General features: G+C 47.3%; 1 protein-coding gene across 2 annotated transcripts; it reads right to left on the minus strand.

The window, feature by feature from the left end:
* Nucleotides 1–1447: 1447 nt before the first annotated feature.
* Nucleotides 1448–26275, minus strand: LOC147119861 (targeting protein for Xklp2-like). 2 transcript variants are annotated; one of them, XR_015077839.1, is made up of 7 exons: nucleotides 25895–26275; nucleotides 21582–21705; nucleotides 18978–19062; nucleotides 15958–16097; nucleotides 6641–6792; nucleotides 3025–3202; nucleotides 2055–2141 (listed from the first exon to the last, which is right to left on the minus strand). XR_015077839.1 is itself a non-coding variant. In XM_085983786.1 (6 exons), the coding sequence occupies exons 1-6, from the start codon at nucleotides 21622–21624 to the stop codon at nucleotides 2014–2016; spliced, it is 726 nt and encodes a 241-aa protein (XP_085839912.1). In that variant the 5' UTR covers nucleotides 21625–21700; the 3' UTR covers nucleotides 1448–2013. The 2 variants fall into 2 exon arrangements, 1 of the variants encoding a protein (XP_085839912.1); XM_085983786.1 differs by lacking the exon at nucleotides 25895–26275 and having other exon boundaries at nucleotides 1448–2141; nucleotides 21582–21700.
* Between the last annotated feature and the right edge of the window lie 268 nt (nucleotides 26276–26543).

Raw genomic sequence — 26543 nt, forward strand, 5'->3', positions numbered from 1 at the left:
CTATTTTGAAGAACGAGGGAGTTGTCCCCGGTGTCCTGGCCAATATTTATCGGTCAAGATCACTTACGGATTATTTTGCAATTATCACATTGCTGAGCGAAAACTGGCTACAGCATTTTCTACAATAAAACAGTTCAAAAGCGCTTTTAGAATGTCTCGAGGTAGCGGAAGGCGCTATATAAATGGAAGTCAAATAAAGAGTCGAGATTGCGAACGGTCTGCTTCCGCCTCATTCCGACCGCCCTCAGAGGGAGTGATGGTGGGTTGGTAACCGCAGATTGGGGCGTCAATCTGGCCAGTAATTCAAGAATAATGTCTAAGCATATGCTTGATGTCAGACAAGCAGCGCGACAGCTCAGTCAGGAGGGTTCGAGGAATACCGCTGTGTACTGTCAGGGTCAATGCGAGACTGGCACATTTAACGAAATTGAATCTGGCGGTCCTGCGCCGGCAGGGATCCGCCTGCATAAAGGCCCACGGAGCCCAGGCGGGTCGCAAGCGTCCCTGGGATCACCTGGGCCAGGCCAACCAATGACAAAGGGGGATTCCCGTTGGGCTCATGGAGATTCCATTCGCGTAGGGATTCCTCACCTACAGAATAGAAAATCACCCAAAATACAATTACACACTAAAATAAAGTAAATCAGATTCAAAATTAATTACCATTTAAACATTAAAGAATTAAACATTTTTAACCAGGAACTTTCAATGTAAGTGAATGGTTAACCAGTTATAAAATTTGTATTTAACATTTATTTATGCCTTATGCGGTTGAAAGGAGGCGTTAGGGTTTCGTGTTTTTGCTGGGCAAATGTCCAACCCAGCGCCAGCGCAAGTGAATTTCTAGCGGATGGGCACCATAGCATGTGGAAAGCTGGAACTCGTGCGGCGGTATGACGCCATACGCACGCTGTCATAGCTCTGTGAAATCAGGCCCATTGTCTTTTGGATGATGTTGCCAAGGCAACATGTAGGAGAACAAAGAGCGGGTGTGGCAGGGCGAGGTCAAACACTCGGTTATAATGCTTTTGGTTATTAAGGGTTAAAGGAAGGTGGTAGCAGCGGTTCAGACTGATTCAATATTGAACACTGACCGTGCTGGGACTGGGGACCCGAGTCCGGAGTCAGCCCACTAAACTGGGTGAATCTGCTGGGCCTCCATTGCCAGTAGTGCGTGTCCGTGAACAGGAGGAGCGGCCTGATGAGGCCAGGTCAGCAGGAAAGGAAGAGAGGCAGAAAAAAAAAATCAATCACATTATACCAGAACTGGACATTTCCCGAAATCTGTTGATGCACCACCGCATATCCGCAATACAACACGATCTAACCGAGTTTACCCGGCTCCGGCCTAGTCTTATTTGCTATTCCTGTGGCAGCGAATTTCCCACTTCACCCTGAATAAGCTCGGCTGTTTAAGATCCAAACACAAGGACCGCAGACCAGAACCTTATGTCGAAGATCTTTATTAAGTACAAACAAGTAGCAAGTTAAACATTAAAATCACATCCATACAATTACCAAGTTTGACAATCCTAAGCCACTTGCTGCCCGGCTCCCCTGGGACCGCAATAACGGTCATCAGCATCTTCGAAACCAGATACAGGGAAAGGAGAAGGAGATTTGGGGATGGGAAAGATTTCCCCTCTGGGGATCAGGAAGAGCAAATCATAAAGATTAGAGACTCGTGCATCACTAATCAAACAAAGTTAGACATTTCTTATCCAATAAAGTCAGCGACTGATCAAATCGGCCGGGTGAGCGCCAGCGGATCGGTCTGAAGAATGAGTAAAATTTCACACTGATCCGCTGAGATCCCACGTGGAACGGAGAATTAAGCATCGGGCACAATGTTAGCTCTCGGGCGCTGGCCCCTTTTCAAAATTCCAGCTTAGAAAACAGTTCCGCTGCCCGGTTGGGTTTTGACGAGACACTAAACCGGACCGGAATCATTCAGTGATCGCAAGTTGGGGATTATACCGGCGGCAGTAGTAAAACTAAAACATGGAAGAGGTTTCAGAGGCCCTTGGATAAGACCGGACTGAGCAACGACAAACGTACACACTGATCAGGACATTCCGGCTCTCCACTGCTCACTGACTCCGGTTTCCAGTCTCCCTTTAGCCTCAACCCGCCTTGTTCATCTGTAAAGTTCAGAGGGAGAGAGAGAAACGCGGATTTCAGTCTCAAGACAGTGACTTCTGGCCAGCTGGACTCACCCCGGCCCCCCTTGAATAGTTTGTGTCCCGGACACCTCGCCTGGTCCCCTTGCGATAGACCGAGTCAGTCACCAAGACCTGGGATCTTTCCGTTCATGTGTCCCAACGCCCGCTGGGAGAAGGGATACAAATCCAGCGTTTGATGGTTACTCGCGCCCTCCCGTTATTTCAGTCCAGTTTGAACAAGCTGCCCTTTACCCGTCCACTATGAGGCTACAAACTGCAAGTTGTACATTAATTGGTGGGTGCGGCACAATTAGAGCAGATTGACAATGAGGAAGAGTGCGGGCCATCCATCTCCCCGACGCCCCTTTAATAACCCGTCAGGGAACGAGACTCCAATCCCCAGGGTCCTGTTGTGAAACAAACGAGATTCTCGGCTCTCAATGTCCAGAGCCGACAGCCATTAGTTTGCAGAGTGTCTCAGCTCAGACGCTGGCCGTTTACCTCTGGGGTTAGATTCAAATCCAGCCCGGAGTTGCCGAGGCCTCTCCCAAAAATACCTGAAGAAATGTGGGCCTCAAGCCATTTTTCAATAGGCACAGTCCCGCCGTGTGCCCTGGTCCTAGAGTACCAGCCTTATTCTGGTTGGCCTGAGAGTTGGGCGTGTCCAGAGATGCTCGAACAGGCCAGTGTTTGTGGTGGGGGGTGGGGGAAGATGTTTCGAGTTGGCGGGGGGGGGGGGAATCAATGTTTAAATCGGTTCTCATTTCAATGTTTACGAATTGAAGATTATGGGCAGAGAGCGCGGAGAAGGTGAAGATACAGGGCCTCCGAGAATGGCCGGGAGAAGAGCCGACTCTAGTACCTGGTGTCTCTTGGCGCCTGGCCCGCTTGCGGCCTCTCGCTTGTGTTCGATGTTCAAGCGCGTCAATGTACTCGGCCATCGAGATATACTGCCCGACTGATGCTTTGTCGCACTCCCTTTTCCTGGGGCAAGACATGTTGAACGGTCTCGACACCGTGCATCCTCTGGGTGAGAGTGCCTGGAATGACAGTATCGTTAGTGCAGAATCTCAATATCTATCCTACGCCAGTGCAGAATCTCAATCTCTTGATCCTACTCCATTCTCAATCCCAAGATTGACAAGTGCATACAATGTCTTGCACCTCCAAGGCCAATGCATCCTTCCCGAGGCGCGTTGCCTAGAACTGAACCAAGTACTCCAGAGGTGGTCCAAACAGAGCTCTGTACAACCAAGTAATTCCACTGCCGGCCTTCACGTGAATAAGCCCAACATCTCACTAGCCTTGTAAAGTTATTTTGTAGTTGTCCACTAGTTTAATGATCTGCTCATGTGCCTCTCAATCACTACTCCTTCAGTTCCTAGCTGACCATTTATAAAAATACTCGGATCCAAGTTCCTCAGGGTCTAAAGTGGGTCACCTCACTTCCCTACATTAAACTCCATCTGGCCACAGTTTTGCTCGATCACTGACTTTTTGAAAATTGCTGCTCCCACCTGCACTACTAACTGCGCCATCCAACTCGCTCTCAGACTTGGATATATGGAAATCTATTCCTTCATTCAACTCATTGAAAGTGAAAAGCCGAGGCCCTAGTACGGATTCCCTAGGGGAACCACCAGTCACAACCTGCCAATTGGAGTAAATGTCCAGTAGCCCTACTGCCTGCTAACCAATTGCTTACCAATGTCGAATGGTTGCCTCCTTTTCCATGTGCTTTTATTGATGCCAATAGTCTATTTCATGAAACCGTAAACTAATGCCTTCTGAAGTCCATATAAATAACATCCGTAGAATTACATAGAATCCCCAGCACAGTAACAGCCGCTCTGTCAAACTGCTGTAAGCTACACAAGAGCGTCCTTCCACCCTAGTTAATCAACTCCATGGGTAGAACCTTGTATTCATTTTACTTTGTGTTAATGTAGCTGCTCCTTAAATGCATCTATGCTATTTGCCTCAACTACCCCCGTGGTATCCAGTTCCACTTTCTATCCGCCAAGTAGCTCCTCTTGAATTGTTATTCGGTTTAATTCTGGACCATTTTATGACCTAGTTTTGGATTCCCCACAAGCAGACACAATCGGTTTAGTTTTTCCCCTAAAGCCCCGCATAACTAGAGACTTCCATCAGGTCACCTCAGAGCCCCAGCCCGTTAGCCTTTCCCGATGGTGCAAAACATTACATGGATGGTCCTTCCCCCGTGTCTCTTCAAAATAGATAGATAGAGAGAGATCACGTTTACAGTTCAGGAAGTCCCATACAAATTAACTACAACTTCTGCTTTTCAATTACTGTCTTCTAGTAAACCCCAGGGTTTGGTTTGTAGGGGTTCTTAACCCGGCCTTGCTGTCGCTACTTTGAATTTGTGAATCTGTTCCTAGAGACATTTCCTCCTCTACTTCATTTCAATTCTTGTTTACCAATATTGTGGCCTCATCATTTCCTTACCAAGATGCACCAACTCCTTTAAATTAATTTGCCATTTAAATAAGCGATTTACCACGTGACCAAGAAAAATAGGCAAATCAATTACCCTTTACAATGCCATGCTGCCTCCGTTGTCCTAATGCTCAGTCACTACCACTAATATGTCGTGGAAGATCGTGAATCTTCAGCTTTGATGCCCGTTACCATTTTCTCACGGATTTAAAAATTCAATTAATTCTACACTGTTTCCTCTTACTCATTATTTCGCATGTCTGCCATTTCCTTGTACTCAATTACAGCATGGACTTTATCTGTGGATGCTCAGTATGGCACGAAACTTGCAATTGTTTATGTTTATATTAGGAAAAAGGTGGTCGTGAGCAATGTGCACCCCCTTGAAAATCAGTAACTGATACTGTAAGAGAGGAAATGTGGCCATGTTTCATAATGACTATTTATAATGGAAGACGACAACATGCCAGACATTAAGGAAATGTGGACTCAATGAAAGCAAACACTAACAGTAATGAAGCAATGAATGGCACTAAGTGACACATCCCCGGACCATATGGCTCCCATCCCAGGGATTTAAAGGAGTGAGAACATGCCAGATGCCGCAACTATCATGTTCCACATTTTTCTCGATTCAACAACCATTCCTTTCGTGGGAAAACTACATGTCACTTGCTATTCAAGGAGTGTGAAACCAGGAATGAGAGCGCAGTTAGCCTAACACCTGTTGTGAAAATACTAGAGTCTAAGGATAGAGACCAAACATTTGAAAACTTGCAGCCGATCATACAGCCAACATGGATTTGTGAAAGGCAGATCATGCCTGACGGAGGTGTAGTCGGAGGAGGGTCTATGGAATTCCATAAGGCTCGCGATAAGTTCCTAAGACTGTTAGCTAAAGGTTCAAGCTCATGGAATTAAAGGCAAATCATTGACCTGGTTAGGAAATTGGCTGAGCGGCAGGAGACAGTAGAGATAATTGGCAGGATGTAACTAGCGGTGTCCCACATGAATATTTTGTCCGCAAACTTGCACAGTATTTGTTAACTAACTGATGGGATAGAAAGGCGCATGTCCAAGCTTGACGATGAAGATAGGTAGCACTGTGAGCAGTGCAGATGGAAGCATAAAATTACAAAAGAGAGATTAAACGAATGGGCAAAACTGTGGCAAATGGATTTCAAAGCAAGTGTGATGTCATCCACTTTTGGACAGAAGGATAGATCAGACTACTTGCCAAATGGTGAAAAGCTAGTAATAGTCGAGGCCTAAAAAGCACCCGCCCCCCCACCATGTACATAGATCGTTAAAAAAATAGCTAAGGGAATGCTGGTCTTATATCGAGGATTGAACAAGGGGGAAAAGAGGTAGAAGTTATGCTACTCATAGACAAAGCCCTGGTTAGTCTCCACCTGGAGAACTGAGCGCAGTTCTGGGCACCGCACCTTAAGGAAGGATATATTGGCCTGGCCTTGGGAGGGAGTGCAGCGTAGATTTACCAGAACGATACCTGATCGCCAAGACTTAAATTACGAGGAGATATTATATTAGCTGGAACTTAGGTGAAGAGGATTTGGTCGAAGTTAGAGATATTAAATTGAACTGAGGGCAGATAGAGAAACTATTTCCGCTGGTTGGAAAGTCTAGGACTAGGGGACATAGCCTGTTTGCACCAGACCTTTCAGGGGTGAAGTTAGTAAACGCTTCGACATAAAATAGTGTTAGAAGTTTGGAACTTTTGTAAACGGCAATTGATGCTGGGATCAATTGTTCATTTTAAATCCAAGATTGATAGATTGTTAGCCAAAGGTATTAAGGGATATGGGGCAAAAGCATGTATATGCAGTTAGGTCACAGATCAGCCATGATCTCACTTGGCAGATCAGGTGCGAGGGGCTAAATAGCCTGCTCCTGTTTATGTAGCCATCAAGGCTTTTAATGAGAAACGGTTCAAGGTATCTTAGTATTCCTCTCAGCGTTAAATGTTACCGTGGTTCTCGGTGTTCATCACTCACCGAGGGCGGGTACTTGCGGAGATCCTTGATGAAGTGCGACAGTTTGTACTCTGGGTCTGATCCGGACTCCCGGTGACCTCCGGCTGGCCTGTTTGTGTAGAACTGGACATTGATCGGCCTGGTGAGCGGGACGGAAATCCTCATGTTCTGACCTGAGAGGAGAGCACGAAGATTGAGAAAGGCATCGGATCGCTCAGTAGGCTCAAAGACCCAATAGTCATTCGCCATTTCCACACTACTGATAGTTAATTAACAGACACCGCTCCATCCAAACTCCCTTCGGTTTTTCATACAAGCACCTCTTTACTCGGTCCCAGGTTTAGCTATAAATATCATTTTTACATTGACTTGATGAATCCAATTTCTTCCTGTAGATCAACTCAAGATGGGAAAGGCATCAGGCGTTCCCCAGTCTGCCCACAAGACCCGATGCTTATCTTTGACCCTCTCCCTGACTAGCAAGTGCCCACTGTATCCTTAACCCAAGCTTGCATTCTCTAGATTTTGCTAAAAACAAACTAAATACGAATGAGACACCATGGAGGAATAACGCCACAAGAGAAATGAGTGTAAAGAGGCATACATTAAGTACATGGACAGCAAGTGGAGAGCACAAGGGAGAATACGAAGAGATTAGGAGAGAAGTCAAGCCTCAATTAGGAATGCAAAGAGGAACTATGAAATTAAGTTAAGGAACTTAAAACAATAGTAATACAAAAAGCAAAATACTGCAGGTGCTGAAAATTTGAAATACAGAAAATGGTGGAAATATGCAGGCCAGGCAGCATTTGTGGAGAGAGAAATAGTTATCGTTTCAGGTCGATGACCCATCGTCAGAACTGGAAAAAGCCAGAGATGGAACAGGTTTTTAAGCAATTGTAGGGGCAAGGAAGGGAGGGAGGGGGGTGGGGGGGAAGGAAAGAACAAAAGGAAGAGCTTGTGTTAGGATGGAAGGCAGGAGAGATTAATAGATGGTGCAAGGCAAAAGGAGGAGATGGTAATGGGACAAGAAATAAAAGATGGCTGTAGATGAAGTGTAAATGGCACTGGCAGAATGAAAGACACTTGCCATGTGAGGAAAAAATAAATGGAAAAAAGATAGTGGCAGAGGTTATGGTCTGAAATTGTTGAACTCGATGTGGAGTCCAGAAGGCTGTAAAGTGCCTAATCGAAAGAGGTGGTGCTGTTCCAGGAGCTTACGCTGAGCTTCATTGGAACAGTGCAAGAGGCCAAGGACAGTGAGGCCCGAGTGGGAGCGGAGGAGAAATTAAAGTGACAAGCGACCGGATGCTCGGGATCACGCTTATGTGCTGAATGGAGGTGTTCTGCAAAGCATTCACCCAATCTGCATTTGGTCTCCTGAATGTAGAGGAGACTGCATCAGAAGCAGCGAATTCAGTTTTCTGAATTACAAGTTATTCACTTTCACCTGGAAGGAGAGTTTGGGGCCCTGGACAGTGAGCGGTATAAGTGCATGTACTGCATCTGCTCCACTTGCATGGGAAGCTGCTGGGCAAAGGGGAAGGGGTGATAGAGGAGTGGACCAGGGTGTTGGAGGGATGGTCCCTTCAGAATGCCATCTTCTTTTGCCATGCACCATCTCTTAATCTCTCCTGCCTTCCATCCCAACAGACCTTCCCTTTGTTCGATCCTCCCCCTCCACTTGCTTAAAAACCTCTCCATCTCTAGCTTTTTCCAGTTCTGCCGAAGGGTCATCGACCTGAAACCATTAACTGTTTCTCTCTCCACAGATGCTGCCTGAAACAATAGTAAAATTTTAGACAAGTTAGAAAAGGAAGGTTGGCATTGTAATATGGCCACTAAGGGATGGACAGGATAATACCACAGGCAGCAATAGAGATGGCAGAAATAAATAATTACTTTGCTTCCGTCTTTACCAGGGAGATGGAACAAGTGGACATGACGCTGGAAGGAGATTAGAAATGAAATAAATGCATTGACATATTAAATAAACTAAAAACTCAAAACCCTGGTCCGAATGGATTACATCACATTTTAAGATAACCTAGGGACGATAGCAGAGGCATTACTACATATTTAGTAATTTGTTAAAGTGGTGGTGTTGTGTATGTAACCGTTTACCTTTAAGGGAACTATAGAATGTGACCGTTCGCCTTTAAGAGCACTACTTCAGGGTGGCACTATTTATTGGCTCATGTATACTGTAATACCGATAGTGACCACACCAGTATATAAGGGTTGTGATACGTTAACTAGGGCAGAAATCGCCCAGACCTCTGAATAGTAAAGACCTGTTTTGTTTGTACTTCTAAAGTCTCTGAAGTTATTTACTGCACAACCTACAGACTTTACAGTGGCGACGAGTCCGATCGTACCCTGCGGCAAGACTAGCCAGTAGCAGAGAGCTTCAAAAAGAAAACACGAGGCTCCGTCTACTAAAAGTATAGTACTTACTGGAAGCTGGAAGATTAACAGCAAAGCTGCGGCAGCAACAGGCACAGATTACCCTGCTACCACATCTTGAGCGAGCCAATCAGCCTAAAACAAGGCGGCCGAAGAGACTGAGTAGTTAAAACAAATAAATAAAAAAAAAAAAACGGGGTAGAAGTGTTTGGAGGAGAAGGGCAAAGCATTCGGGTCCAACGGCGTCGGGTGACAGCCGGACCGCGGGCAATGTGAGAAGCCGTGCAGCAACCGCTGCCACGAAGCGCTGAGCCTGCGAGTAGGCGCGGGTGTGTCAGAGCCGAGAGCCGCGCGAGCGGGGGAGCCAGAGCCGAGCGGGAGGCGTTGCAAGCCAGCGATCGCATCTCCAGATAAGGGCCGAGAGCGCGATCGGATCTACAGATAAGGGCCGGCAGCCGCTTCGCGATCCAGCGATCGCATTATAGATAAGGACCGCACTCGGGCTGACAGACGGCGTCGGGGGACCGGGTGAAGACCGCCAAGCGCGGGAAAACCGCCATTGAAGTGGGCGGGGAGAGCGAGAAGCGCGGGAAAGCCGCCATTTTTCGGGGAAAACCGCTGAAGAAGAAGGAAGAAGCGGGAAACCGCCATCTTGGAAATTATTAAGAATTTCAGAAAAGTAATAAGATTTTTCAGAAAGGCTGGTGTGTTCTCAAGAAGAGAGAAGAAAATTAATAATAAGTAAAGTAATACTTGTACTGTTCTCAAAAAGAGAAGAAGATGCCTAAGCGAGGAAATATTAATGACTTTAATGCAGAAATAGAAGACTGGGCCACGTATGTGGAACGCATAGAAATATATTGCGTAGCCAACGAAATTGAGGATGACAACAAGGCAATAACTTTGTTAAATTCGATGGGAGCAAAAACATACGGGCTTTTGAAACATCTAATAGCACCAGTTAAACCAGTGGACCAGACCTTCGAAGAGATCGTAACAGTGTTGAAGGATCACTTGAACCCCACACCGTTGATGCTGGCTGAACGATTTAAATTTTACGCCAGAACCCAGAGGCAAGATGAAAGCAATGCGGAATACTTAGTCGAACTGCGTAAGCTAGCGAAATACTGCCAGTTTGGAGGGAATTTGACAGAGGCGCTGCGGGACAAGTTCGTATGCAGCTTGGCCAAAGAAGGAACGCAGAAGCGACTACTGGAAGAAAACGACCTAACACTGGACAGGGCTGTCCTCATAGCTTCATCGCACGAAGCCGCAGCGAAAGGGACGGCGGAAATGCAGCTAAAGGCGGCGGCACTCGGGGTGGACCAAATTACAACAAGCACTCCCAAATGCTACCGTTGTGGAAAGACAACGCACGACCAGAATCAGTGCTGGTTTAAGAACCAAGAGTGCAGGAAATGTGGCAAACTGGGTCACATCGCGAAGGTATGCAGGTCCGGAAAGAAGACCAACAAGCAAAGGAAGCCACCACCACAAGGAAAGTACAACAAGGTGCATCAGGTGGCTGAAAAGAGTTCAGACGAACAAAATTCAGACTCAGACCCAAACAGCCAGGAGCTGGATAGTCTGAGAATCCACCATGTGGGTAAAGTAACTGATCTACAGTTGATCTGGGTCACACTAAAAATAGCGGGAGTCCAAGTACGAATGGAGCTGGACACGGGATCAGCTGTATCCGTCATCAACCAAAAGGACTATCACCGGCTATTCTCTCACAATCCCTTAAGAAATACAAGATTCGTATTACAGACATACACGGGGCATCATGTATACCCCCTGGGAAAAATACGAGTCAAGGTGAGAGATAGGGGTAAAGAACACCCACGAATGTATCTGTACGTACTACCTGAGGGAGGACCACCACTTCTGGGACGGGAGTGGATCAAGAAAATAGACATGGAATGGCACTACCGACAAGCAATGACGAGTGAGGACTCGGTGCAGACAAGCAGCTCAGACTCCGAGCCGGAAGACGATAAGTCCAGCTTATGTATGAAAAACAAGATTAACATGAACTCACGGACTAAGGTTGGGAAATCGATGGCGTGCATAAAGACAGAGAATTCTGAGTCTGTTCAAGCTACAGACAGATGCATTACGGAGGAACACCGGGCTAGAACTCAACGTTATGTCAAAGTACAACGACAATTAGAACAGTTGAGTGCCCGTCTCCTACAAGAGATGGAAAAGGTGAAAAAGTTCTGGGACACCGAATGGGAGTCCCTGGAAAGACAACAGAGACAGCTCGCTCAAGCAGAGAGCGACCATAGAGCCATCGTGGCCAAGTACCAATCACATCTCCCTGAGGCTGTTCAGGAACTAGAATATACACAGAACGATCCAAAGGAAGAGGAATCTTCAGGAAGTCAGGATGGTATTCCAGTTCACCTCTACGAATTGTTGCAAGCAGAGTGTAACGAGTTGAAAGAACAGTATGAACAGGCTCGGACTACAATCCTGGAAGGGGTTAACTTGGCAACTTCTGAAAAGCTCGTGTTAGTGAAAGAACATGAACGACTTAAGGTTGACCATAAGCAAGAATTACAAAGTCTGCAGGAAATGTTTGATGAGCTTCAGGCCAAGGCTGACTCATCGTTAGGGATTCAATCCATAGGAAAAAAATTAGTGGTGGAAGACATACCAGAACAGGGAATACAGGATGTCCAAGAACTCGTTAAATTATTAAAGGAAACACAAAATAAATATGAAGCGGCAATGGCCGAGGTCCAACGACTTGAAGAACAGATGCAACTGGAAATCTTTTCAGTGGAAGAAAAGGGAACTGTAAGAAACACAGAGACCGTAAGAATGGGCCATGAACATGAGCTTAAATCGTCAGAGGAGAAGGGTTTGGAGCTCTCAAAAGTTATTGAAATAGCCGAGGTTGCAACACAGACTGAGAAGATGGCAGCAGAGCAACCCTTAGATACCAAAAGTACGCTGACTCATGTCAAGGTTGAACAACAGAACGCTGAAACAACTGCTCCGGTAGAGGGATTGAATAGTCCGATCAATCAATCTCCAAAGGAAGTTGAAGTATTAAAATCACAAATGAGGTCATTAGTAAACAACTTGCTGAAAGCCCAGAAAAAGTTAGAGGAAGCGGAACACATGAAGAAGTCTCTTCAGGAAAGATGTCTGGATTTGGAACAAAAGCTGGCTGACGTCCAGCTGGGTAGGGAGGACATAGAAGACCCTCTCGCTGGCCTAGCTCAGGACGACTCCGAATATTACTATGTCCTGTCCTGCCCAACTTGTAACTTCGACTCCCACCATACAGAAATCATGGAGGAGCACCGAAAGTCTACGGAACATCGGGAGAAGGTGGCTCTACTACGGAAAAAGGAGGAAGAGAAGGAGGAACTGCGCATGCAGCTGGCAGCTGACAGTGGAGCCCAGAGAGTCTCCAAGAAGCAGAAAAGGAAAAGTCGAAACATAAGATGACCCATCTGAACCATGATTACCTCTACCAGATCACACACGTGGTCCCTCCGAACGGAGCCAATTCAGTTCGGAAGTTCAAACTGTTAAACCCATGGAAGGACTATTGAATGAGTCACTCCAGCAATGTGAACCGACTACACCACAGAGACTGAATCTATGAACTGTTTTCCACAGAGACTGAATCTGTGATCTGTTTTGACATGAAGTTATATATATGTTATTATGTTATGTTAAACATGAAGTTATATGACGTTGACTCCATCGAGAGTATATCTGTAAATTGTTATATGACGTTGACTCCATCGAGAGTATATCTGCAACCTGTTTATATAAAATTGAAGATTGTATGTTTAACGGGATTCTGTAAGTAATAAGCTAGGAAGGGAGGAGTGTTGTGTATGTAACCGTTTACCTTTAAGGGAACTATAGAATGTGACCGTTCGCCTTTAAGAGCACTACTTCAGGGTGGCACTATTTATTGGCTCATGTATACTGTAATACCGATAGTGACCACACCAGTATATAAGGGTTGTGATACGTTAACTAGGGCAGAAATCGCCCAGACCTCTGAATAGTAAAGACCTGTTTTGTTTGTACTTCTAAAGTCTCTGAAGTTATTTACTGCACAACCTACAGACTTTACAGGTGGTGCCAGATGACTGGCGGTTAGCTAAAATATCTATATTTAAGAAGGCAGAAGAACATGTCTAGGGAACTATAGACTAGTCAGCTTTACATCGGTGGTAGGAAAAATAATGGAATCCCTACTAAAGGAGAAAACAGAACAGAAGCCAAAATAAATGGTCAATATCGATTTCGAAAGGGAAAGTCTGCTTGATCAACCTCAGCTGCATTTTTGGAAGTAGTAACAGGGAAAGTAGACGATGTAATTTATCTAGATTTGCAAAAGGCCTTCGATAAGGTACTACATAACAGACTGATGAACAAGGTCAGAGAATGCAGAGTCAGGGGACAAGTAGCAGGTTGATAGCTAGCTGGCTTCATAACAGAAAGTGGGGGGTAAAGGGTAGTTATTTACAGTGGCAGAAGGTGGGTAGTGGTGTTCCACAAGGACCAGTGCTTGAACCACTGCTGTTCACAATGTAGACTTTGGAATCAAAAACAATTCCGAAATCTGCAGCTAACCACCAAATTGGGTGGTTAGGGGGTGGATAGTGAATACTGAGGACTGCAACAAATTACAAGAGGACATGAATAAACCTGCAGAATGGGCATATAATTGGCAAATGAATTTAACAGATAGAGGCATTAGGTTTTGGTAGCAAGAACAGAAATGTCACTTAGTTTTCAGGTTGAGCGTCTGGGCAGAGGTACAAAGGGATCTCCGTACAAATATACAAATTGCTAAAAGTAGGGACACAGGCTAATGAGGCCATAAAAATGCAAACTAGGGTTTATTTCTAGAGGGAAAGTATTGAAAACTGGTGATGTTATGCCAAATTTGTATCGAACCTTGGTTAGACCACACTTGAGCACTGCGTACAATTCGTCACCATATTATAAAAAGGATATGAGGCACTGGAAAGGGTGCAGAGAAGATTTACAAGGATGATGCCAGAAATGCGAGGGTATACCTGTCAGGAAAGGACGAACAGGCTGAAGAGAAGGCCGAGTGGCAATCTAATAGGAAGTCTTTAAAATATTGAAAGGTTAGTGGATACAGAGTGAATGAATCCACTTGCGGGGAAGAGGCCATCAATGAAAGATAGTCACCAAGACATCAAATGGGGGAATTAAGGAGAAACGTCTTTACCCAGAGAGTGGTGAGAATGTGGAACTCGCTACCATGGAGTGGTTGAAGCGAACAGTATGGATGCATTTCAGGGGAGGCTAGACAAACATGAGGGAAAAGGGAATAGAGGGTTACGCTGATAGAGTTAATGGAGAAAAGCAGGAGTAGGCTCGAGTGGAACATACATTCGGTTGGGCCGAATGGCCTTTGCGCCACAACCTAATATAACCCCTGAATCGCTTAAGTCAACCAATAGTCTGTCAGGTGTAATCTTCCATGCAGATTGGAAATTTGGGCGCATCCCATCATAGGTCTCCCTACTGCCCACTTGAGCTATCACTTCAGTCACCTCAAAAAAATCTAAAAGTTACAGGATTGTCACTGAATCCCTATTAACTGAAAGTCCACAGCAGGAGCTGAAGGGGTTTCTGCAGTGCAAGTGGAGGCGAGCAGCAAGAAACATTGTGTAAAACTAGATACATCAGCAGAGCAAGGGGAACCATTTCAGAATTAAAAGGGCGTTTGAAGTGACGCAGCTCAGAAGGGCACAAGGCAATATTCAAGTTCTCCTAGAACGTGAATGGGCCATCTATTGCGGTGCTGAGTAAGGCCCAGGACAGTCTCAGGCCTTGGGGCAGAGTTGCTGGACTCTGGCAGAACATCAACGACAACAATTCACTCGCCATCATCGAGAGAACCACCACTTGAAATGTCAGCAGCACCACACTGGAATATGGCAATGATGAGACTCCGTGATGGGCCCGCTCCTGCATAGAGCCGTCTCACAAACAACCACTTGGGCAAGATCCTGGAGGCCATTGATGCAGTGGGAGCTCCCACCCCATGTTTTCTCGTGGAAGATCATTTCTCCAAATAGAAATTGGGTTGATCATGATCCAATGGCCCCAATTTACTGCATGCCACTAGCCAGAAAAGATGGACCTGGATTGGTCATATTCTGAAGTCCTCACCAGGATCCCTAAGCAAATGTGGAGCTGGACACAACCCAACACGGATGCAGCTGAAGTGAACTGGAGTTAAAAGTCCAAGGCAGAATGGAGCTGTGTCGTTTGGCTACTGCCTTATGTATCGGCACAGGAAGAATGATCCGGGACCTGAGAAGGAATAAATGCCACTCTGACACATTCAGCGCTATCCATCCCTGGGATGCTCAGTAGGGATGTGGTGCCAGACCATCCTGCTGGAAAGTCTTCCCTCAAGTGGAAGAGACAATACAGATGCAGATTACTGGTGGCTCCAATATCAGCAGATCAAAGAAGGCCACCTTCAAACGGACCCAATTATTAGCCTCAGCCGCTGTGTTAAATATTGATCGTCAGCCTCGGATCAACTAACTGATGGAATTGGTCTTTCCCTTGTAGAACAGCCTCTCAGTTGAAACTGCCGACAGGGGCAATCATGAAAGATGAGTTTTAGAAATGGACAATGTTGGGAATCAAATTGAAATCGACTCGAGAGAAACAGAATCTGAATTACTTTAGAAGGCAGTACAACCTACGCACCCAATACAAACTAACCTTCTCCCCATAGTTCACGTGATTACAAAGAGCCTGTGGACTAGCTAAAGCCATTCTCACGAAATAGCATTAATGAATCTTGATGTCCATCGCTCCAACATTGGATATAGACACCTCCCTACAAAAAGGTACGTGGAATCTCTTCCAGATCAGCCACGTGTAGTCAGCCAGTTTACCTGTGCCAGCAATCGCGAGAGGCATCATTGCTTCGTTGAGCAGCCTGTGCTCTGCCGTCTCCTTTTGTAATCGAGCGATTGTCGACATTTCCCGCTCCTCCGAGCTCATTGGCCTCCAGTATACATGGCTCCTGGACCGCCTAGTGGGTAAAGGGAAGCACAGATGCAGTTAGTTCACCCAGAAAAGCGGAGTTGGCAGTTAGTTCAGTCTGGCCAACACTACGAACTGGACAGTATTCCATGAACCTGATTCACACCAACACAATTCAAGCGCTCCCAAAGAGAAAGCAAGCATAAAGCATCTTTTAAGATTTGCTTTTATATATCTCATCACGACCACAATTCCAAAAACGCTTTAGAAATTTGAAGTGTAGCCACTGTTGTAATGTAGGAAAGGTGCCAGCCAATTTGCACACAGGAAGCTCCCAAAAACAGACCAGATATTCTGTTTTACTGACGTTGATTGAATATTGGCCAGCACACCGCGGATAACTTGCTGCGGCTTCTCGAATTAGTGCCATGGGGGATTTTACGTTCACCCGAGAACAGACGTGGCCTCGGTTTAATGGCTCATCCGAAAGGCGAGCACCACCAACAGTGCAGCACTCAGTACTGCACTGGTGTGTCAGCCGAAATGATTGTTCTGGTTTCTGTAGTCAGACTTGAAACCACAACCTGCTGACTCAGGCGAGGGTGCTCCCAACTGAGCTGCAGCCGACTCCTCCCTGCCTCCCCCCACAAAATTGGCGAATTCCTAAGAAAAGCCAGGTTCAATTTGCACCCCAACCCCAGTAAATTTACAAGGAGGCAGCACGGTGGCATAGTGGTTAGCACCGTTGCCTCAGTGCCAGAGACCTGGGTTTGAATCCGGCCTCGGGTGACTGTCTGTGTGGAGTTTGCACATTCTCTGTTTGCATAGGTTTCCTCCGGGTGCTCTGGTTTCCTCCCACAGTCCAAAGATGTGCAGGTTAAGTTGATTGGCCATGATAAAAAAAAAAATTGGCCCTTAGTGTTAGGGGGTATTAAATACGTGGGGTTACGGGGAATCGGGCTTGTGTGGGATGGCTGTCGTGTAGGGACCGGGTGCTAGGGTTTGGATGATCAGCCATGATCTCGTTGAATGGCGGAACAGTCTCGAAGGGCCGAATGGCCTACTCCTATCTTCTATATTTCTATGAATTGGGACAGGTGCCAGGACCTGAACGAGAGGGCTTCACTTCGTCATGAGTCAGCTGGTGATCATCCTCTAGCTGGGTCTCGGGCTGTTTACGTTCAGGTTATTCGGAGGGAAAATATCCTCCAGGAACGAGTGAAGGCTCAAACATTCGGGGTGAGCGAGACCAGCTCGGAGTCTTGTAGACTTCCTTAGCAGAGGTCACGCATTAGCGGGGCTGCGATAGTTAATCTGGATCCGAATTTCAAAAATCACCAGGTCTGCAATGGTCACTTCTAGTCCTACTTCCCCTCGGCCCCAGATTCACTGGAGGGTCGCGAGTTCCTGGTTAGATAATTGAACTGCAGGCGTTTGAGCCTCACGCACGGACAACAGACACGGAGCCAACGCCTCAGAATCCGATTTACAAGACCATTCAGAGGTGACACTACACTAGAGCCATTCCCCATCCCCACCTCTTACTGTAAATGGATAGCGGGGACACCGGATGGTCCAACACTCCGCTGAAACGGTAGAAATCAGGTCCAGACTAAGGCATTAAGCTGCGATCGGTTTTAATCATCAAGTGGTGCGTTTAACCCAGGGAATCACTGCAAGAAGCGGCGTGAATTTAGAATTTACACAGGTCTCAAAATGCAATATCCGGACACCGACTTTTGGGCGGCATGAATTTAACTAACTAGTCCGGATGTAGCCGAGGCAAATCCGAAAATCGAAGTTTGATTTGACAGGGGAGCAGTTAGCACGGGTGACAACAGCAGATAGAGGCTCAATGCGGTGAATCGGGATTGGTGGAAATCACAATTGGAAGTTTACGTACAGAAGGATGCCATTCGTCCCATCATGTAATGTGCCGGTCGAAATAGACAGCTAGTCTGATCCCACTTTCCATCTTTCGATCCCTATCCTTACAGGTTACTACACTGCATATCCAAGTACCTATGAAATGAGGGTCTCTGGCCCCACCACCCTCGGTGAAAATTTCTAAACTCTAATCCTTCTGTAAAGACTTTCAATCTGTTCCCACTGGTTATTGACCTCCAACTGAAATAGGTCCGTCCTATCCATTATCTAGACCCCTCAGTTTATACACCACAATTAAATCTTTTCCAGAGAAAACAACCCCAGCCCATCCAATTATTCCTCATTGCTAAAGTGCTCCAGCCCCGTCAACATCCTCGTAAATCTCCCTTGGACCGTCTCTAGCGCAATCACATTTCCTTTAACGGTGACCCCAAAACTATACCGTGATCTAGCTGTAGCCCAACTATTGGCAAGGGAAACAAGACAAGCCCTGTTCCTGGGACTAGGGACAGGGTCACTAGTCAAGGCTTGGAAACTAAGCAAAGCCAGGCCTGGTTAGTACCTGGAGGAGTGACCATCAGGGAAGACCAGGTGCAGAAGGTCACGGAAGGAGCCCCGAGGGGCGGTTGGAGAGAAGGTCACGGAAGGAGCACCGGGAGGGGCGGCTGGTGAGCAGGCCCGGGCGTTGGGCTGAAGATTGTCGGACAGGAGGAATGGTGGAAATGGAATTGTGGCGCGCACAGACGCAGCGGCTTTGCTTCTCCCAGGACGGTGCTATTTACGTTTAATGTTAATGTTATTTGTACTGGACTCATGGGAGCTTGCAAGATCACATTTCGTTGTTCATGTACTTGTGCATTGTACAATGACAATAAAGTTGAATTATTATTATCAGAACCGCGACCGTGAGAAAGAACAGTTGCAACAGGAGCCACGCATTTATCCCACTGATTCTCTTGGTTAAAATGCGCCGCCCTAAGTCATGGGGAAGCTGGACACTGAAGGAACAAGCCCAGTTCGGACCGACGTGTTTGCAACTTACTTGAGAACTGTGGGAGGTAGAGGCTGAGTCAGCTTGGGGCGCCAGGGGACCGCGATCACCTCCCGATTGTTGGACTGCAGCAATCCTGCCGGAAGAGAGCGATTCATTTAACATCCAATCATCTATCAGAGGGAGACCAGCTGCAATAAGGAAGCATTATATGGAACCAAGTGAAACCTGTTGGTTATGAATACCATATTCAGTTAGTCCTGACTGTGGGCGTTAACTACCTGGTGAATCGGCCACTATTCTGGAAAGGAACTCTAGCTTTATTTACCGAACAAATTACTGGTGAAGTCTAGATATGAGCAACTGGCGGTGGGAGAAATTACGACCAAGACCAGCCAGTTCTCAAAGGAGACCAAATTGGGCAGGTGCGGGAAGCCAGCCGATTTCTGGTCATTTTTTAAAGCGGCTCAATGAACCGCAGCCCCCAGGATGTAACCAGGCTGAATTAACAAGGCGAATCTTCAAACAGCATCGAGCTGACCGTTCCACTTGCAGCCAGTGAACTGTAAAGTGAGGAGCCGCCAGAGCAAGGCCGAGTCACGATATCCAAAGAGTTAGAGAGTCTGCGCCTGTTCTTTCGTCGTGCAGTCCAGTTAGTCCCACTCCTCCATATCCATGCAATATTATCCCTACAAGTATTTATCCAATTCTATTTAAGGCTACTGTTCAATCGGCATCCACCATCCTAGCAGGCAGTGCATTCCAAATACTAACCCCTCGTAAGAGTTTCTCATGTCGCCTCTGGTTCTTTTGCCAATCACCTTAAATCTGTGCCCTCGTGAGCTACCCTTCAGCCATTGGAAGAGGATTATTTTTCTAAGCCCTTTATTGTTAAACACTATCAAACAGCCTATTAGCCTCCTCTGCTCCAAGAAGAACCACCTCAGCTTCACTATCCAGTTAACTGCAATTACTCCTCCCTGGAACCAATGTTAAATCTCGTCTGTACCCTTAAGGACTTTCACATCCTTCCTAAAGTGTGGTGACCAGAACTGGACGCAATAGTTCCATTGTGGCTTAACCAGCGCTTTATAAAAGTTCAGCATAACTTCTTTACTTTTATACTCAATACCTCTATGAAGCCCAAGATCCCATATGCTTTGCTAACCACTCAATGTCCTGCCACTTTCAGGGGCCTAAGCACACTAACTCTGTCCCTCCGCACTGTGTCATCAAGTGTATATTGCATCTGCGTTCCTTCTGCCAAAATGCATCACCTTACACTTCACTATTAAATTCCATCTGCCACTTGTCTGCTAGCCTTGCTATGTCCTGTTGCAGTCGACTGGTTTTACCTTCACCGTTTGCCATGTCTGACTTCAAGTCTTGCAACTCCAATTTACCTTGTCCAGATCCTGCTAAATTCATTGAAAATAGCCCTCCATAACTAGGCTAAATCTTACCATACGATGATAAATCTTCGAGATGCTCTCCAAATGTTACATTCACCAAGTGATCAAGTTCGTTCCCCAGGACTAGATCCAGCAATGCCTCCTTTCCTCTTTGGCTAATAAACTTCTCCTGAACACACCCGAATTACCTCCTTGAAAAATCACTGCCCCATTCCATAGAGGGAGTTAAAGTCTCCCATTATCACTACTATCGTTCATGCATCTCTAGTTTTTGAAAACTCTGCCCATGTATCTCACCAATTAATGGCCTATAAAATACACCAAGTAGCCCAATATCTCCACGTTGATTGTAGTTGAGAAACCAAGTCTCTGCCGTTGATCCCTCAAGGACATTTAGAATATTTTCCTCAATCAAAACTTCTACCACTCGTGTTTGTTCCCCTCCCCATCTCGCCTGAAGACTTTGGAACCAGGATATGAAGCATCCAATCTTCACATTTGAGCCAGTTTCCGTTAACGCCACATATTCCTGTTTTTTTGCGCCTGCAGCTCGCCAACCTTAAGCAAACCGTGCATTCACATGGGCACTCCAAACCTAGCTTGGACTTCATGGTCCCACCCAATTCTGTATTTCTAACTAGAACTCAGTTGTGTACATTTCTTCATTATAAATACAATATTGGTGCCCAACCATACTGCCGAATTAGTTTAAACCCTCCCAACATTGACTAACCTGTCCACAAGTATTGGTCCCAGCTTTGTTCTGGTGCCAACCGGCCTTCTTGAACAGGTCCCTTCCGCCGCAGAACTGGTCCCAATGTTCCAGGGATCGGTAGACCTCCCTCCTGCACCATGTCTCTAGCCATTCATTCACCTCCCATTTCTGCTCAATAGCGCGTGGCACTGGGGATAATCCAGATATTACTACCCTGGACAGTCTGCTTTTTAAAATTGCTGTTAGGTTACATTCCTGGTGGCAACAATCCCCCCTAAAATCTACGTTGAAACCAGTTCGAACACCAACTCAACGAAGCTAATCACCAATCCTTCGGTAGTCACCGGTCGGCGGAGAGGGAGCACAGACAAGCCGGATAGTATCAGGCAGGGTCTAGAAATCCTGGAAACCCAAACTCATTCCTCACGTTCAGCCTGGTCTTTGCGGCCAACGGCGAGGCTGAATGGTGACACGGCAAATCTACAGGACTCCGCCACTGGAGGTTGAGGGAGACTCGGCGTTACTTACCCCCGAGGCTGGGCCGGACCGTCAGCAGCGGACAGTTGGCCATCGGTGGACCGTCTCCTGGCCGCCAGCGAATTTACCGTGTTCGGGGGAGTGGTGGGGTTTCCAGCGCTCGACGCTCCGCCCTCTGCAGAGACAGGAGGAAAGGCAGGAGTTTAGGTGGTGGGGGCGGTCAGTGCTCCCAAAATGAGGCCGAACCGGGATACTGAGGCAGTCTAGAGCCACATTTACACAAACTCCAGGATCCGAGTCCAGGGCCTGTTCAGAGTCCGTATTTAGCCCCCGACCCCACAAGAAACACTCCCCGGAGGAGGAATCCACACCCCTTCCCTGTACAGAGGGCGAGCGGTTAATCTAGGAACTGGGTAAATCCTCAGCCCCCAAACCTTGGAAATCAGTCGCTCGGGTTCGCTTGATTTTAGGAGCCGGTATACAAGCACCAAACAGACCCATTCCTAACTCGATATTAGATTTAAACGGCGGGTGCTCCCGGGGCATCGCAGGTTGTCGGTCACGAAAGCAGAAGCTGCGCTTTAACAGGATTCTAGGAGAGACACATCTTGCATCATATGTTTTAAAGGGATCCCAGCCCAGCGTTAGAGACAATAACCCGAGTCAGAATAGTTCTTCATCCCCTCCCAAGCCCCTCGAGCAAAGGGTGACATTTCATTCTAACCCAGCCGGTTATAATCCTCCGGGAACTTCTAGCCTAGACTGTGCGGCGGGCACTGGGTTCGGTCCCCGTGACAAGTTGACCACACTCCGGGACTCGGTCTGTTCACAGCAGTACGTTGAACTCAGTCTGGTCTGGGCTAGTGAGCCCAGACCCCCGAGCTCCTGGTTTGGAAAGATCACTCGAGTGGCCCACGTGGATGGCCAATGGGCAAGTCACCGACAGAGGCGGGGCAAAGTTTGAAAAGCATACTTCACATCGAAAGTGTGTCTACTCTTGATTGCGTGCTCAAACAAATTGTCTGTAAAATTAATAAAACTTTACAAATTAAATTAGAATTTGGTTGTACAGGTTGATAATGCACTCCAGCCCCCCGGGTCGCAGAAGTACTCAAGCTTGCTGGTGACACCTCGTGCTCCATCTCAGCCACCCGGGCACAAACATGGCCACAGAAGAGGCAGGCAATTGGGCTGAACGACCCCCTTGACCGCCCGCTGCCTGGACCAATTAATGGCTCTCGGACAGGCCCAGGAGCAGTCCTACAAAAAGGAGGTCCTCCAACCTGCCCGCTCCCCTCCACACTGGGTGACCCTAGATCAAGAGCGTGGGACTGAAGTGCAGCCCAAAAATCGAGGAGCAGCCCCTTCAAATAGTGAAAGAGGGGCTGGAACCTCACTCAGTGTAGATGTGAAATATTGAATCCTCCAGGCCACAGAAAATGCAGGCGGCCTGGGAGTCCGTGAACCTATTTAAAACCATATTGCACGGGACTCCTCCGTGCAACACGCTCCAGGCCAAGTCCCCAATAGAACAAGGGAGGACTCCCGCATAGAGAGCCCTCCATTGGGGACCTCCGGCGGATGGCAAGACGGCACGCCAAGGCGTGTCCGGACGGCAGGCAAAGAGGAGTGTGCAGGAGCAGCCCATACAGGGAACAACTCCACGCTGAATGAAAAGACACGGAGGGTCTTTCCTGGAGACGGCTCAAGTTGTGTGGTGCCGGGCGCCGATGAGGAAGTCCGTCCAAACGGGGGAAAGCTCGGACGGGATCGCCCCATGTGCTTGAGCCACCACGATACACCTAGTGGAGTAAGGGCCCAGTGCCACTTTCACCGACTCGATGGCTTTGACCGCAAGCCGGACATTACCCAAAGACGGGCTCCACACCAGCTCCTCCAGCGCCATTCAGCCGGCGCCATCCAGCCCGCTCCTCCGCCATCGAGCAGGCCCCCGACTCTACTCACCTTGCCAGGCACAGCCCTGTGCTCCGCTAGCCACCAAACCTGCGGTCGTGGAGGTGCAGATTCCTGAGCAGCGGCTCCCAAAGGGCAGTCGCCATTCCTGATTTTGAGGGGGGGGGCGGTGCTCCGCCTTGAACCGATGTAGTTCCAAACCCATAGCAGTTCCTGGTAGAAAACAGGCAGCTCCCGAAGGCATGCACGTGTACCGCCCACTTTCACAAACAAGCTGCATGTTGTAATTGAGGCCGTGCAGCTGGAGGATTCTCGACATATAGGTATCTCTGCAGCATCTGAAGACGGAAAGCAGCAGCCTGGGTGCGAGCACTAGCACCTGGCCGCCCTCCCTAAGCGGAAGACTCAGGTCTGCAGCAGAGTCCCAGTGCTTCCTTTGTCCCAGAAGACGTCGAGGAGCTTCTTCAGCATCTTGGCGACAAACGAAGGGGGAGGGATCAAAGTGACCAACCCGCACCACAACATGGCGGCCACCAGCTGGTTTATGACCAGCACTCAACCCCTGTAGGACAACACTCCGAGCAGTCCTGTCCAGCATCCTAGGCGAGCAGTGACTTTGGCCTCCAGCTCTTGCCAGTTCACTGGCCAGGCGTCCTCGACAGGGCTAAGGTAGACTCCCAAAGAGAGGAGGTGCGTTGAGCTCCAGGCGAAGGACCTGCACTCTTCTGGCAGGGAGTCCACCTGCCACTGACCCACCAGGAGTCCAGAACATTTCTCCCAGTTGATCTTGGTGGAGGACACGTCCTCGTAAATCTGCTGGCATTCCCGCATCCTCCGCAAGTCAGCGGGATCTGTGACCGTAACACAATAGGCAAGGGCCTCCACGCTGATTCCCTCCACATCCGATACCAGAGATCGGTCATCGGCCAGCAGCCCCAAGAGCTGCTTACAGACCCCGTCTTTCTTCCAGCGAGTAGAAGGGGGAGCCACGGTCCAGGTCCCGCAGGAACTGGATCCGAAAAAAAAAAAAAAGTGTCTAACCCAGCAGTACCAGGTTCGGTGTAAAAAGTGAAACATTACTCAGATGACAGTAGAGTGCGGTAGAAGTTGGGAACTCTCGTCCACAAGTAACAATTGATACTAGCTCAAATGTTAAATTTAAACTCAGTCTAAGATTTGTTAACCAAATGTATTAGGGGATAAGGGGCAAAGGCAGGCATGAGTTAGGTCACAGATCAGCCACGATCTCAATGAACACTTTACAGCCAAAGTAGTACTTCTGAAGGAGTCACTGTTGTAGTGTGGGAAACAGCAGCCAATTTGCACACGGCAAACTCCCACAAACAGCAATTTGGAGCAGGACTTGAACCCACAAACTGACTCAGGCGTGTGCTATCAACTGAGCCACAGCTGATGTTAAATTCCCCTTGCTACATTTAGTATTAGCTCCAGTCTTGTTGTACTGTTAGAAACAGCAGCTAATTTGTGCACAGCAAGCTCCCACAATGAGGTAGCGTCCAAATAATCTGCTTTAGTGATGCTGATTGAGGGGTAAATATTGCCCAAGACACCAGGGAGAACTCCTGCTCTTTGAATTAGTGTCAGAATCTTTTACATCTCCGAGAGCAGACAGGGCTTGGTTGAACATCTGACCCTCCAGCCAATGCAGCACTCCCTCAGTCCTGCACTGGAGTGTCAGCCGAGAGAGTTTTCTCTGCTCAAGTGTCTGTCGTGGGAATTAACCTATAACCTTCAGGTGTGGGTGCAACCAGTTGAACCACAGCTCGACACAAGTTGATCAGTAAAGTGGGCCTTAAACTCTGCCCATTTCATGACCAAGTGTTGTGGATTGACCAGGTTTAATTTGTTTTAATTCGTCTTTGAACCAGTTTGATTAAAAATTAAGTACTACAATACCTTAAGATATCCGCAAACAGTAGTTTGTAAAGTATTTTCCAAATTTAAAAAACCGTTAAGGTCCAGCAAGTGAACTGGAGCCTGAAACTAACCCAGGCCTGCAGCCCAGTGTCACTAACACAGCTCCCGAGAGCAAGGGCCCCTCCAACACCTAACTGGCATGGTAAAAATTCTACTTACATCTAGCTCATCTCTAGAAACCCAGATTAAGATTACATACAGTGGAAAGATGTGGGGCAATCCATTAGATCTGGACTGAGATTAATCTCCATGCTCACATCAGAACTTAAGCAATTTCTTAATGTCTTCATTGGGTGCAAGGCGCTTTGGGACGTCCCGAGGTCATGAAAGGCGCTACATGAAAGTTTCTCAAGATTCTTAACACCATTAGAAAAGAGATCGTTCTAATAGTCAGGAGACATTAAACATCCAGGTCACCGAGTGAACCTTCTCCAGACTCAGCCGCTAAATCACTGATCTCCCAAACATCTGGATTTCAGAGACCGAGTGAGTAGAAAGAAAAAGCAACTTACCGGAATCGCAGAGTTCTTCCCGTTCAATCATAGGGCTCACCACAGCCTTTGGAACTCCACATCGCCAACGTTTACAAGGTAAATTGATTTTGGCACCACTCCATATCTGCTAGTTTTACACCGAATGACAGATTTAATCTGCGTCAGAAGGAGACAATCAGCTCAGTTAGGAATGACCATTAACATATCTTGAGGACACGGTAATGTGTCAGTAAATAGGAGGACAGTGTGAAGGAAGCTCAGTGAAGCAAGCTCAGAAATGATGGCGGAGCAAGCTCGAGGGGCCAAGTGACCTATTTCTGGTCCTATTTATGCTCTTATGATTGCGGCGCTGCATTCCCGGCCAAGCAGCTTACAAAAAAGCCTTAGCCTAAATCAGAAAGAAACAAGCAGCCAAGACCAGGAGTCCACCCCAAGACCTGGAAAACCAAACGCCGGTTAACCTGCGGCCTATAAATAATTAATACAAAATTACAGCAACTATCTCAAACAGCATCAGCACAGAAACCACTCCAGATTCAACCCAAAACTTTTGGGTTCCCAACTAAAGACAGAAGGAAAACAAACTGAGGTCAGAGAGAATGAAACAATCTCCCGCTCACTAAAACTGCCTTTTCTGTAACCCCAGAAACTACTTCCAAAAAGCATC

This window comes from Somniosus microcephalus, chromosome 4, assembly GCF_052327205.1.
Source record: "Somniosus microcephalus isolate GS21.2 chromosome 4, FLI_Smic_1.0, whole genome shotgun sequence".
Taxonomy (NCBI): Eukaryota; Metazoa; Chordata; class Chondrichthyes; order Squaliformes; family Somniosidae; genus Somniosus; species Somniosus microcephalus.

Coding starts and splice junctions, on each gene's coding strand:
- LOC147119861 (XM_085983786.1), bottom strand. CDS start 21,624: ATGGCCAACTGTCCGCTGCTGACGGTCCGGCCCAGCCTCGGGG. Junction 19,063..21,581: donor GGTCCGGCCCAGCCTCGGGG/GTAAGTAACGCC, acceptor CTCTTCCGGCAG/GATTGCTGCAGTCCAACAAT. Junction 3,203..6,640: donor TCCGCAAGTACCCGCCCTCG/GTGAGTGATGAA, acceptor CTGTCATTCCAG/GCACTCTCACCCAGAGGATG.